This window comes from Eucyclogobius newberryi, unplaced genomic scaffold (genome assembly GCF_026437365.1).
Source record: "Eucyclogobius newberryi isolate DKJ021-1_F unplaced genomic scaffold, fEucNew1.0.hap1 SCAF_8, whole genome shotgun sequence".
Classification (NCBI taxonomy): Eukaryota; Metazoa; Chordata; class Actinopteri; order Gobiiformes; family Gobiidae; genus Eucyclogobius; species Eucyclogobius newberryi.
This window is the reverse complement of record NW_027316500.1, coordinates 34,606,802-34,619,301: the sequence shown is the minus strand read 5'-3', so window position 1 is coordinate 34,619,301 and position 12,500 is coordinate 34,606,802. Positions and strand designations below refer to the sequence as shown.

Below are 12,500 nucleotides of genomic sequence, written 5' to 3'. Positions count from 1 at the left end.
TCCTCCCTCGTCTCCTCCTCCCTCGTCTCCTCCCTCGTCTCCTCCTCCCTCGTCTCCTCCCTCGTCTCCTCCTCCCTCGTCTCCTCCTCCCTCGTCTCCTCCTCCCTCGTCTCCTCCTCCCTCGTCTCCTCCTCCCTCGTCTCCTCCCTCATCTCCTCCTCCCTCGTCTCCTCCCTCGTCTCCTCCTCCCTCGTCTCCTCCTCCCTCGTCTCCTCCTCCCTCGTCTCCTCCCTCGTCTCCTCCTCCCTCGTCTCCTCCCTCGTCTCCTCCTCCCTCGTCTCCTCCTCCCTCGTCTCCTCCCTCGTCTCCTCCTCCCTCGTCTCCTCCTCCCTCGTCTCCTCCTCCCTCGTCTCCTCCCTCGTCTCCTCCTCCCTCGTCTCCTCCTCCCTCGTCTCCTCCCTCATCTCCTCCTCCCTCGTCTCCTCCCTCGTCTCCTCCTCCCTCGTCTCCTCCCTCGTCTCCTCCTCCCTCGTCTCCTCCCTCGTCTCCTCCTCCCTCGTCTCCTCCCTCGTCTCCTCCTCCCTCGTCTCCTCCTTCTTCGTCTCCTCCCTCGTCTCCTCCCTCGTCTCCTCCTCCCTCGTCTCCTCCCTCGTCTCCTCCTCCCTCGTCTCCTCCCTCGTCTCCTCCTCCCTCGTCTCCTCCTTCTTCGTCTCCTCCCTCGTCTCCTCCCTCGTCTCCTCCTCCCTCGTCTCCTCCCTCGTCTCCTCCTCCCTCGTCTCCTCCCTCGTCTCCTCCTCCCTCGTCTCCTCCCTCGTCTCCTCCTCCCTCGTCTCCTCCCTCGTCTCCTCCTCCCTCGTCTCCTCCTCCCTCGTCTCCTCCTCCCTCGTCTCCTCCTCCCTCGTCTCCTCCTCCCTCGTCTCCTCCCTCGTCTCCTCCTCCCTCGTCTCCTCCTCCCTCGTCTCCTCCTCCCTCGTCTCCTCCCTCGTCTCCTCCTCCCTCGTCTCCTCCCTCGTCTCCTCCTCCCTCGTCTCCTCCTCCCTCGTCTCCTCCCTCATCTCCTCCTCCCTCGTCTCCTCCCTCGTCTCCTCCTCCCTCGTCTCCTCCCTCGTCTCCTCCTCCCTCGTCTCCTCCCTCGTCTCCTCCTCCCTCGTCTCCTCCCTCGTCTCCTCCTCCCTCGTCTCCTCCTTCTTCGTCTCCTCCCTCGTCTCCTCCCTCGTCTCCTCCTCCCTCGTCTCCTCCCTCGTCTCCTCCTCCCTCGTCTCCTCCCTCGTCTCCTCCTCCCTCGTCTCCTCCTTCTTCGTCTCCTCCCTCGTCTCCTCCCTCGTCTCCTCCTCCCTCGTCTCCTCCCTCGTCTCCTCCTCCCTCGTCTCCTCCCTCGTCTCCTCCTCCCTCGTCTCCTCCCTCGTCTCCTCCTTCCTCGTCTCCTCCTCCCTCGTCTCCTCCTCCCTCGTCTCCTCCTCCCTCGTCTCCTCCTCCCTCGTCTCCTCCCTCGTCTCCTCCTCCCTCGTCTCCTCCTCCCTCGTCTCCTCCCTCGTCTCCTCCTCCCTCGTCTCCTCCCTCGTCTCCTCCTCCCTCGTCTCCTCCTCCCTCGTCTCCTCCTCCCTCGTCTCCTCCCTCGTCTCCTCCTCCCTCGTCTCCTCCTCCCTCATCTCCTCCCTCGTCTCCTCCTCCCTCGTCTCCTCCTTCTTCGTCTCCTCCCTCGTCTCCTCCTCCCTCGTCTCCTCCCTCGTCTCCTCCTCCCTCGTCTCCTCCTCTATCGTCTCCTCCTTCTTCGTCTCCTCCCTCGTCTCCTCCTCCCTCGTCTCCTCCCTCGTCTCCTCCTCCCTCGTCTCCTCCTCCCTCATCTCCTCCCTCGTCTCCTCCTCCCTCATCTCCTCCCTCGTCTCCTCCCTCGTCTCCTCCTCCCTCGTCTCCTCCTCCCTCGTCTCCTCCCTCTTCTCCTCCTCCCTCGTCTCCTCCCTCGTCTCCTCCTCCCTCGTCTCCTCCTCCCTCGTCTCCTCCCTCGTCTCCTCCTACCTCGTCTCCTCCCTCGTCTCCTCCCTCGTCTCCTCCTCCCTCGTCTCCTCCCTCGTCTCCTCCCTCGTCTCCTCCTCCCTCGTCTCCTCCCTCTTCTCCTCCTCCCTCGTCTCCTCCCTCGTCTCCTCCTCCCTCGTCTCCTCCCTCGTCTCCTCCCTCGTCTCCTCCTCCCTCGTCTCCTCCCTCGTCTCCTCCTCCCTCGTCTCCTCCTCCCTCGTCTCCTCCCTCGTCTCCTCCTCCCTCGTCTCCTCCCTCGTCTCCTCCTCCCTCGTCTCCTCCTCCCTCGTCTCCTCCCTCGTCTCCTCCTCCCTCGTCTCCTCCCTCGTCTCCTCCTCCCTCATCTCCTCCCTCGTCTCCTCCTCCCTCATCTCCTCCCTCGTCTCCTCTTCCCTCGTCTCGTGCCTCGTCTCCTCCTCCCTCGTCTCCTCCTCCCTCATCTCCTCCCTCGTCTCCTCCCTCGTCTCCTCCTCCCTCGTCTCCTCCTCCCTCGTCTCCTCCTTCTTCGTCTCCTCCCTCGTCTCCTCCATCGTCTCCTCCTCCCTCGTCTCCTCCTCCCTCATCTCCTCCCTCGTCTCCTCCCTCGTCTCCTCCTCCCTCGTCTCCTCCTCCCTCGTCTCCTCCCTCTTCTCCTCCTCCCTCGTCTCCTCCCTCGTCTCCTCCTCCCTCGTCTCCTCCTCCCTCGTCTCCTCCCTCGTCTCCTCCTACCTCGTCTCCTCCCTCGTCTCCTCCCTCGTCTCCTCCTCCCTCGTCTCCTCCCTCGTCTCCTCCCTCGTCTCCTCCTCCCTCGTCTCCTCCCTCGTCTCCTCCTCCCTCGTCTCCTCCCTCGTCTCCTCCTCCCTCGTCTCCTCCTTCTTTGTCTCCTCCCTCGTCTCCTCCTCCCTCGTCTCCTCCCTCGTCTCCTCCTCCCTCGTCTCCTCCTCCATCGTCTCCTCCTCCCTCGTCTCCTCCCTCGTCTCCTCCTCCCTCGTCTCCTCCTTCTTTGTCTCCTCCCTCGTCTCCTCCTCCCTCGTCTCCTCCCTCGTCTCCTCCTCCCTCGTCTCCTCCTCCATCGTCTCCTCCTCCCTCGTCTCCTCCCTCGTCTCCTCCTCCCTCGTCTCCTCCCTCGTCTCCTCCCTCGTCTCCTCCTCCCTCGTCTCCTCCCTCATCTCCTTCCTCGTCTCCTCCTCCCTCGTCTCCTCCCTCGTCTCCTCCTCCCTCGTCTCCTCCCTCGTCTCCTCCTCCCTCGTCTCCTCCTCCATCGTCTCCTCCTCCCTCATCTCCTCCCTCGTCTCCTCCTCCCTCGTCTCCTCCTCCCTCGTCTCCTCCTCCCTCGTCTCCTCCCTCTTCTCCTCCTCCCTCGTCTCCTCCCTCATCTCCTCCTCCCTCGTCTCCTCCTCCCTCGTCTCCTCCTCCCTCATCTCCTCCCTCGTCTCCTCCTCCCTCGTCTCCTCCCTCGTCTCCTCCTCCCTCGTCTCCTCCTCCCTCGTCTCCTCCCTCGTCTCCTCCTCCTTCGTCTCCTCCTTCTTCGTCTCCTCCCTCGTCTCCTCCTCCCTCGTCTCCTCCCTCGTCTCCTCCTCCCTCATCTCCTCCCTCGTCTCCTCCTCCCTCGTCTTCTCCCTCGTCTCCTCCCTCGTCTCCTCCTCCCTCGTCTCCTCCTCCCTCGTCTCCTCCCTCGTCTCCTCCTCCCTCGTCTCCTCCTTCTTCGTCTCCTCCCTCGTCTCCTCCCTCGTCTCCTCCCTCGTCTCCTCCTCCCTCGTCTCCTCCTCCCTCGTCTCCTCCCTCGTCTCCTCCCTCGTCTCCTCCTCCCTCGTCTCCTCCCTCATCTCCTCCCTCGTCTCCTCCTCCCTCGTCTCCTCCCTCGTCTCCTCCCTCATCTCCTCCTCCCTCGTCTCCTCCCTCATCTCCTCCTCCCTCGTCTCCTCCTCCCTCGTCTCCTCCCTCTTCTCCTCCTCCCTCGTCTCCTCCCTCATCTCCTCCTCCCTTGTCTCCTCCTCCCTCGTCTCCTCCTCCCTCGTCTCCTCCTCCCTCGTCTCCTCCTCCCTCATCTCCTCCCTCGTCTCCTCCTCCCTTGTCTCCTCCTTCCTTTTGTGCGCTGCTCTCTCACACTTGTTTCTTCCTCACTCTCGTCTCTTGAGCCTCGTCGTTCACACTTTTCTCACACTTTATTTTTCTCTCATTTTGTTTTTTTAACGAGAAACGGAAACTGTGGGAGATTTTCATTTGGATTCTGAACCTTTTTCTTCTGAGAATTTTTGAAGGAAAAACATGGACTTTTGAAACGCCAAAAGCATCATTTAACCCAAACCCAAGGATCAACTCTGACGATAGTTATGGGGGAAATTCTACTTATTTACGAGAATTTAGGAAAAAAAATCGTCCAAATTCAATTCAGCAACAACAAAAATTGGGTCAAATATATTTTCTAAAAGGTATTTATTTCTAAAAAAAACAACACAAGTATCAGATTTAAACGTTTCACTGCAGAGAATAAAATGATAAGAATTCACATTTGCAAAATCTGAATCTGGAGCGAAAAATGCTTAACATTTTTGAACAAAACTGTGGAAAAAAATGTCACAATAAAGAATCCAGTTTGTAGAAAATCCACCAGAAACAGAAATATTTGGAAAACGAAGCGAGACGTTCAGGACGAGAAGACGAGTCCCACAAACAAGCTCTGGAATTCCACAAACTCCTGAAAAGTTCCACTGAAAAGAAGAAGAAACTCTGAAGCTGAAAACCACAGGAACGTGAGATTATGGTCCGAGCGAGAGCCAGAAGAAACCTTTAGATGTTTCCTCCAACCAAGACGCAAAGCCAGATGGATCCGGGTTCGTGAAGGTAAAACATCTGCGATTGGTCCAGAAGAACATCGCTCAGGCAGAAGCGACGTGAGGAATATCTGTGAGAAACAGTGAGGAGGAGCCGGAGGAGAAGCTGAGCGTTTGGTCAGACCAGAGTGAAGCTCCACACGCCGTCCACACGCTCCACACGCTCCAGAAGCTCCACACGCTCCACACGCCGTCCACACGCTCCACACGCTCCAGAAGCTCCACACGCTCCAGAAGCTCCAGAATATCCAGAGGCTCCAGAGGCTCCAGAGGCTCCAGAGGCTCCACACGCTCCAGAGGCTCCAGAGGCTCCAGAGGCTCCAGAGGCTCCAGAGGCTCCAGAGGCTCCAGAGGCTCTGGCTTTTTCTGGAGGAGGAGACTGGTCCATGGAGTAAAAACGAGCAGAAAACGAGCGTTCACGTGGAGACGACACAAACCTCCTGCGAACACTCAGAACGAGGAGCAAAGCTGAAGGTGGAGCTGGAGCTGGAGCTGACGAGGAGGATTTGTACAAACATCTGACACGTTCGGCACAAAGTTTGAGCCGCGTCTCACACTTTCAGACGTTGGAATCGTCCGAGAAACAGAAGAAACGCGGCGACGCTTTTCTTCACTCGAGCGGGAAACTTTAAAGAAGAAGAAAAGAGAAGGACTGAAGGAGAAGGATTCTGGATCATTCCCACACTTCGTTTGAGACCCATTCTTGGATTGGAATTGTTTCGTCGTTTTGTTTTCGCGCGACAATTCGGACGTTTGAATTCTTAAGAACGTCGCAGATTTGAACAAACGAGGATGAAAAACCCACGAGAGCTTTAGACTTCTGGAGCTTTTGAAACGAGTCTTTTCTCCGGACGACAAAGAGAACGTTTGCGGAGGAAACGGGAGCGTAACGAGTTTGAAACGACGTCCGAGCTCGTTAAAAAGAGACGAAACCGCTTTAGTTTGTCTCGTTTTCAGCCACGGAAAAACCACAAAATCCACAAGAAACGAAATGAAAAAGACTTGTTTAAATTTGAAACAATTTATAAAAAAATTCCAGTCGGAGAAAATTAAAAACTAAATCTGAACAATTTACTCGAGAATTGTAATTTGTTGTTCTCAAATAAAATATTGGAAAATGAAAGTGAAAAATGTGGATTTGACAAAGACAAAATCGGGAGTTTGTGTTTTGGACTTTTTGTTTTTTGAGGAAATTCAAGCTGAAAATTCATGAGTGAAAAGTGAGGAAACCTGAAGACCCCGAGGAGCCCGAAGACCCCGAGTGTGACACAAAAGACTGAACCCGATCCGTCCAAAACCAGAACGCCGCATTTCAGAAGAAACAGAAGAAGAATCAGAAAAATCCAAAAATCGCTTTTTTGGGCTTTAAATTAAAGCCAAAAACTGGACGAGTTTCTCACAATTTTGACATTTTTTGTGGGTTTTTAATCCCGTTTTGTGGATTTTTTGCCGAGTGTTTTTCAAATGCTTTTCACTGACGTTTCCTCAGAAAAACAAGACAATTTGGAATTCCGAATGTTCTGAGGTTTTTTGAGGTTTTTTGAGGTTTTTGAGGTTTTTTGAAGTTTTTTGAGGATTTTTGAGGATTTTTGAGGATTTTGAGGATTTTTGAGGATTTGAGGAGACAAAGTGTGGATTGTCAAAGCGTTTGGAGCACGATGGAGATGAGGTTCAGCTCGGACCTGGACCCGGTTCTGCTCAAGTCCAAAGACGTGATCAAGAACACGGCCCTGAAGAGCCCCAGTGTGGGCCCCGGTGTGGGCCCCGGTGTGGGCCCCGGTCTGGACCCCGGTCTGGACCCCGGTCTGGACCCCGGTCTGGACTCGGCTCTGGACCGGGATCGAGGTCTGAGCGGCGGCGGCTCCGTGGATCCAGAATACTGTCGCCGGATCCTGGTGCGAGGTCAGAACTCTTTATTCAACATTTAATTATGAACAAACATGTAAATGTCAAATATCAAAGAATCAAACACATCATAATTACACCACAATGTGTTAAATGCTAAATTAAATGCTACATTTTAATATTTGATTTTTATAAAGAAAATAAAATTGTCAAAACTTAATTTAAAAATCTGGTTCCGAAAAAATATTTTTGAGAAAATATGAAGGCAAATTTAAATAAAGTCAGATTTACTTCTTTAAAATGTTATTTATCAAAAACTGAAAATTATGAAAATCAATTTAAACAAAAGTTCAGATAAAACGGCAAAATCTTCTTGGACTGAGACATTTAATAAAACTTAAAAACAACGGAATAAAATGTTAAAATGTTCAGAAAATAATGTTAAATGTAAAACTGTAAAACTGTAAAAATATTAGAGGTTTCTAAAAACAATGTCATAATTGCTTTTGTTTGAGGATTTTTGTTAAAAGAAAAAAAAAAAACCTTTCTTTAAAATCTGGTCCAAAATCACAATAAATATTTGTTGTGAACATTTTTGAAAGATTTAAAATAAAAGGTGTCATTGTGAGTGAAGGAAAACACCCGAGGCCTTTAGGATGAAACTGCCAGAAATGTGGACATGAAATAGAAAACACTCAAATCAAATCTAAATCAAACAGAATTTTTACAAATGATGTTGTTAAATCTTAACTTCAATTTGAAATGTTTAAAACGACATAATCATAATTGTTTTTGACACAAAAAAAACACTGGTCGTATTTTCTGTTCCACAAATGTTTCGTTTTGGAAAATCAATTAAAATGTTTCAGGTGTAAAATATTTAACTGTGGAACAATTAAATAAAAAGTGAAAAACCCCTAAATATGATTCAAAAGGTCCTGTTTATTTCATGTGTGTCTTTGAGAACATAACTCGGCGTTTCCTCGTGACGCTCGGCTCAAGTGGAAAATCATCTCATTTTACAATCGAATAATTCCACGTTTTTATAAATGTAAGAAAATTTAAATGTTTCATCAGGTTTTACACAGAAATAGAACAATGTTCTGCGGAAAAAAAGGCCAAAAAAGGCCCTAAAACCAGGTCTAAACCAGGTCTGAACCAGGACTAAACCAGGTCTAAACCAGGACTAAACCAGGACTAAACCAGGACTAAACCAGGTCTAAACCAGGTCTAAACCAGGTCTAAACCGGGTCTAAACCAGGTCTAAACCAGGTCTAAACCAGGACTAAACCAGGACTAAACCAGGACTAAACCAGGACTAAACCAGGTCTAAACATGGTCTAAACCAGGACTAAACCAGGACTAAACCAGGACTAAACCAGGACTAAACCAGGACTAAACCAGGTCTAAACCAGGTCTAAACCAGGACTAAACCAGGTCTAAACCAGGTCTAAACCAGGTCTAAACCAGGTCTAAACCAGGACTAAACCAGGTCTAAACCGGGTTTAAACACTGATCATTTGAAGCAGATTCGTTTATTTGACAGTGTTTTCTGCCGTGGCCTTGTTTTGACAATAAACTCAAATTTATGCGCATATTTTAATAACGGCGGCCATGAAACCATTTTAAAGTCTCCCCACGATGTTCAGGGAATCCTCAGTGTAGACCTGGTTTAGTCCTGGTTTAGTCCTGGTTTAGTCCTGGTTTAGTCCTGGTTTAGTCCTGGTTTAGTCCTGGTTTAGTCCTGGTTCAGACCTGGTTTAGTCCTGGTTTAGTCCTGGTTTAGTCCTGGTTTAGTCCTGGTTTAGTCCTGGTTCAGACCTGGTTTAGTCCTGGTTTAGTCCTGGTTCAGTCCTGGTTTAGTCCTGGTTCAGACCTGGTTTAGTCCTGGTTTAGTCCTGGTTCAGACCTGGTTTAGTCCTGGTTCAGACCTGGTTTAGTCCTGGTTTAGTCCAAGTTTAGACCTGGTTTAGTCCTGGTTTAGTCCTGGTTCAGTCCTGGTTTAGTCCTGGTTCAGACCTGGTTTAGTCCTGGTTTAGTCCTGGTTTAGACCAGGTTTAGTTCTGGTTTAGTCCTGGTTTTGTTCTGGTTTAGTCCTGGTTTAGTCCAGGTTTAGACCTGGTTTGGACCAGGTTTAGTTCTGGTTTAGTCCTGGTTTAGTCCTGGTTTGGACCAGGTTTAGTTCTGGTTTAGTCCTGGTTTAGTCCTGGTTTAGACCAGGTTTAGTTCTGGTTTAGTCCTGGTTTAGTTCTGGTTTAGACCAGGTTTAGTCCTGGTTTAGACCAGGTTTAGTTCTGGTTTAGTCCTGGTTTAGTCCTGGTTTGGACCAGGTTTAGTTCTGGTTTAGTCCTGGTTTAGTCCTGGTTTAGACCAGGTTTAGTTCTGGTTTAGTCCTGGTTTAGTTCTGGTTTAGACCAGGTTTAGTCCTGGTTTAGACCAGGTTTAGTTCTGGTTTAGTCCTGGTTTAGTCCTGGTTTAGTCCTGGTTTAGTTCTGGTTTAGTCCAAGTTTAGACCTGGTTTAGTCCTGGTTTAGTCCTGGTTTAGACCTGGTTTAGTCCTGGTTTAGTCCTGGTTTAGTCCTGGTTTAGTCCTGGTTTAGTCCTGGTTTAGTCCTGGTTTAGACCTGGTTTAGACCTGGTTTAGTCCTGGTTTAGACCTGGTTTAGTCCTGGTTTAGTCCTGGTTTAGACCTGGTTTAGTCCTGGTTTAGACCTGGTTTAGTCCTGGTTTAGTCCTGGTTTAGACCTGGTTTAGTCCTGCTTTAGTCCTGGTTTAGACCTGGTTTAGTCCTGGTTTAGACCTGGTTTAGTCCTGGTTTAGTCCTGGTTTAGACCTGGTTTAGTCCTGCTTTAGTCCTGGTTTAGACCTGGTTTAGACCTGGTTTAGTCCTGGTTTAGACCTGGTTTAACAACACAATAAGAAGCAGTTGAAGTCAGGGGCCTCAGAGAAGTCCAGACTCTGGCCCAGGGGCCATTTGGCCCGACAAACATTTGTTCTGGACACTAATCTTAAAGGACACATATTCTGCTGAATGTCCTTCTCCTCTCTCTTCCTCTCTGACCTTTGCTCTGGAATCATGTCCATCAGAACAACTGTGAGGCTGAACCAGGATCATGTGTCATTCCCTCCACAGCCACTAGAGGGACTCACAGCTCAGAGAGAGACAGGAAACAACAAAGACCTTAAAGTCATTTCTTTTAGTTTAAAGGTTTAAAGTCTCTTTGTGCTCTAAAGTCAAGCCGTGGTAAATGACTCCACTCCTCTTCCTGTCTTAACTCCTCCTCTTCCTGTCTTAACTCCTCCTCTTCCTGTTTCAGATGCGAAGGGTTCGATCCGTGAGATCATCCTGCCCAAAGGTCTGGACCTGGACCGTCCCAAACGGACCAGGACCTCGTTCACGGCGGAGCAGCTTTACCGCCTGGAGCTGGAGTTCCAGAGGTGTCAGTACGTGGTGGGACGGGAGAGGACGGAGCTCGCCAGGACCCTCAACCTGTCCGAGACGCAGGTCAGGACCACACGTCAGGACCACGGGTCAGGACCACACGGGTCAAGACCACACGGGTCAAGACCACAAGGGTCAGGATCACACGTCAGGACCACACGGGTCAGGACCGCACGGGTCAGGACCACACGGGTCAGGACCACACGGGTCAGGACCACACGTCAGGACCACACGTCAGGACCACACGGGTCAGGACCACACGTCAGGACCACATGGGTCAAGACCACAAGGGTCAAGACCACAAGGGTCAGGACCACACGGGTCAGGACCGCACGGGTCAGGACCACACGGGTCAGGACCACACGGGTCAGGACCACACGTCAGGACCACATGGGTCAGGACCACAAGGGTCAAGACCACAAGGGTCAGGACCACACGTCAGGACCACACGGGTCAGGACCGCACGGGTCAGGACCACACGGGTCAGGACCACACGTCAGGACCGCACGGGTCAGGACCACACGTCAGGACCACACGGGTCAGGACCACACGTCAGGACCACATGGGTCAAGACCACAAGGGTCAAGACCACAAGGGTCAGGACCACACGGGTCAGGACCGCACGGGTCAGGACCACACGGGTCAGGACCACACGGGTCAGAACCACACGTCAGGACCACATGGGTCAGGACCACAAGGGTCAAGACCACAAGGGTCAGGACCACACGTCAGGACTTCACGGGTCAAGACCACACGTCAGGACCGCACAGGTCAGGACCACACGGGTCAGGACCACACGGGTCAGGACCGCACGGGTCAGGACCACACGTCAGGACCACATGGGTCAAGACCACAAGGGTCAAGACCACAAGGGTCAGGACCACACGGGTCAGGACCGCACGGGTCAGGACCACACGTCAGGACCACATGGGTCAAGACCACAAGGGTCAAGACCACAAGGGTCAGGACCACACGTCAGGACCGCACAGGTCAGGACCACACGGGTCAGGACCACACGGGTCAAGACCAGAGAACAAAAGAGAAACTGTGGAGTTTCCTCTGGTTCTGTTTGCTTCAGTCCTAAAGTGTCTCAGTCTGAGTCTCTGGTCCTGAGAGGTTCTGGCTCAGGGGGAGGAGCCTCCACAGCACAGCCAGATGATTGGACGAGAGAGAACACAGACTCAGGCCAAAACAAGAGGCAAAAGGAAACACAAAAGAAACATTTGTCTCCAAACTCTGACTTGATCTCGAGCTAAAGCGCCGCGTTTCCACTGATGCTAACGACTGTGTGGCGCCTTAGCAACACAAAGCTAGTAAAGCACGTTAGCAAAACAAAGCTAGCAAAGCACGTTAGCAACACAAAGCTAGCAAAGCTCGTTAGCAAAACAAAGCTAGCGTAGCGCGTTAGCAACACAAAGCTAGCAAAGCACGTTAGCAACACAAAGCTAGCAAAGCACGTTAGCAAAACAAAGCTAGTGTAGCGCGTTAGCAACACAAAGCTAGCAAAGCACGTTAGCAACACAAAGCTAGCGTAGCGCGTTAGCAACACAAAGCTAGAAAAGCACGTTAGCAACAGCTGTTTCCTGTTTATGGCACTCGTTTTGTCAAGAGCCACAATCTGATGTCTCCAGGTCATAAAGCGTCTGACATTAGCATTAGCATTAGCATGACATAAAGTGAGGTTCAAACGCCACGCCCCTCACACACACTAGCTTTAGCCACGCCCCTCACACACACTAGCTTTAGCCACGCCCCTCACACACACTAGCTTTAGCCACGCCCCTCACACACACTAGCTTTAGCCACGCCCCTCACACACACTAGCTTTAGCCACGCCCCTCACACACACTAGCTTTAGCCACGCCCCTCACATACACTAGCTTTAGCCACGCCCCTCACACAAACTAGCTTTAGCCACGCCCCTCACACACACTAGCTTTAGCCACGCCCCTCACACACACTAGCTTTAGCCACGCCCCTCACACACACTAGCTTTAGCCACGCCCCTCACACACACTAGCTTTAGCCACGCCCCTCACACACACTAGCTTTAGCCACGCCCCTCACACACACTAGCTTTAGCCACGCCCCTCACACACACTAGCTTTAGCCACGCCCCTCACACACACTAGCTTTAGCCACGCCCCTCACACATACTAGCTTTAGCCACGCCCCTAAAACACACTAGCTTTAGCCACGCCCCTCACACACACTAGCTTTAGCCACACCCCTCACACACACTAGCTTTAGCCACGCCCCTCACACACACTAGCTTTAGCCACCCCCCTCACACACACTAGCTTTAGCCACGCCCCTCACACACACTAGCTTTAGCCACGCCCCTCACACACACTAGCTTTAGCCACGCCCCTCACACACACTAGCTTTAGCCACGCCCCTCACACACACTAGCTTTAGCCACGCCCCTAAAACAAACTAGCTTTAGC

The 12,500-nt window shown here is 52.1% G+C and overlaps 1 protein-coding gene across 1 annotated transcript in view; it reads left to right on the top strand.

Annotated features, from left to right (window-relative positions):
* The first annotated feature begins 6,424 nt into the window (after window positions 1–6,424).
* Window positions 6,425–12,500, top strand: part of vax1 (ventral anterior homeobox 1) — a 7,409-nt gene continuing 1,333 nt past the window's right edge. The window contains exons 1-2 of the mRNA XM_072437063.1: window positions 6,425–6,668; window positions 9,929–10,116. Of these exons, the coding sequence (XP_072293164.1) occupies window positions 6,425–6,668; window positions 9,929–10,116 (432 nt within the window). The remainder of the gene's footprint in view (window positions 6,669–9,928; window positions 10,117–12,500) is intronic.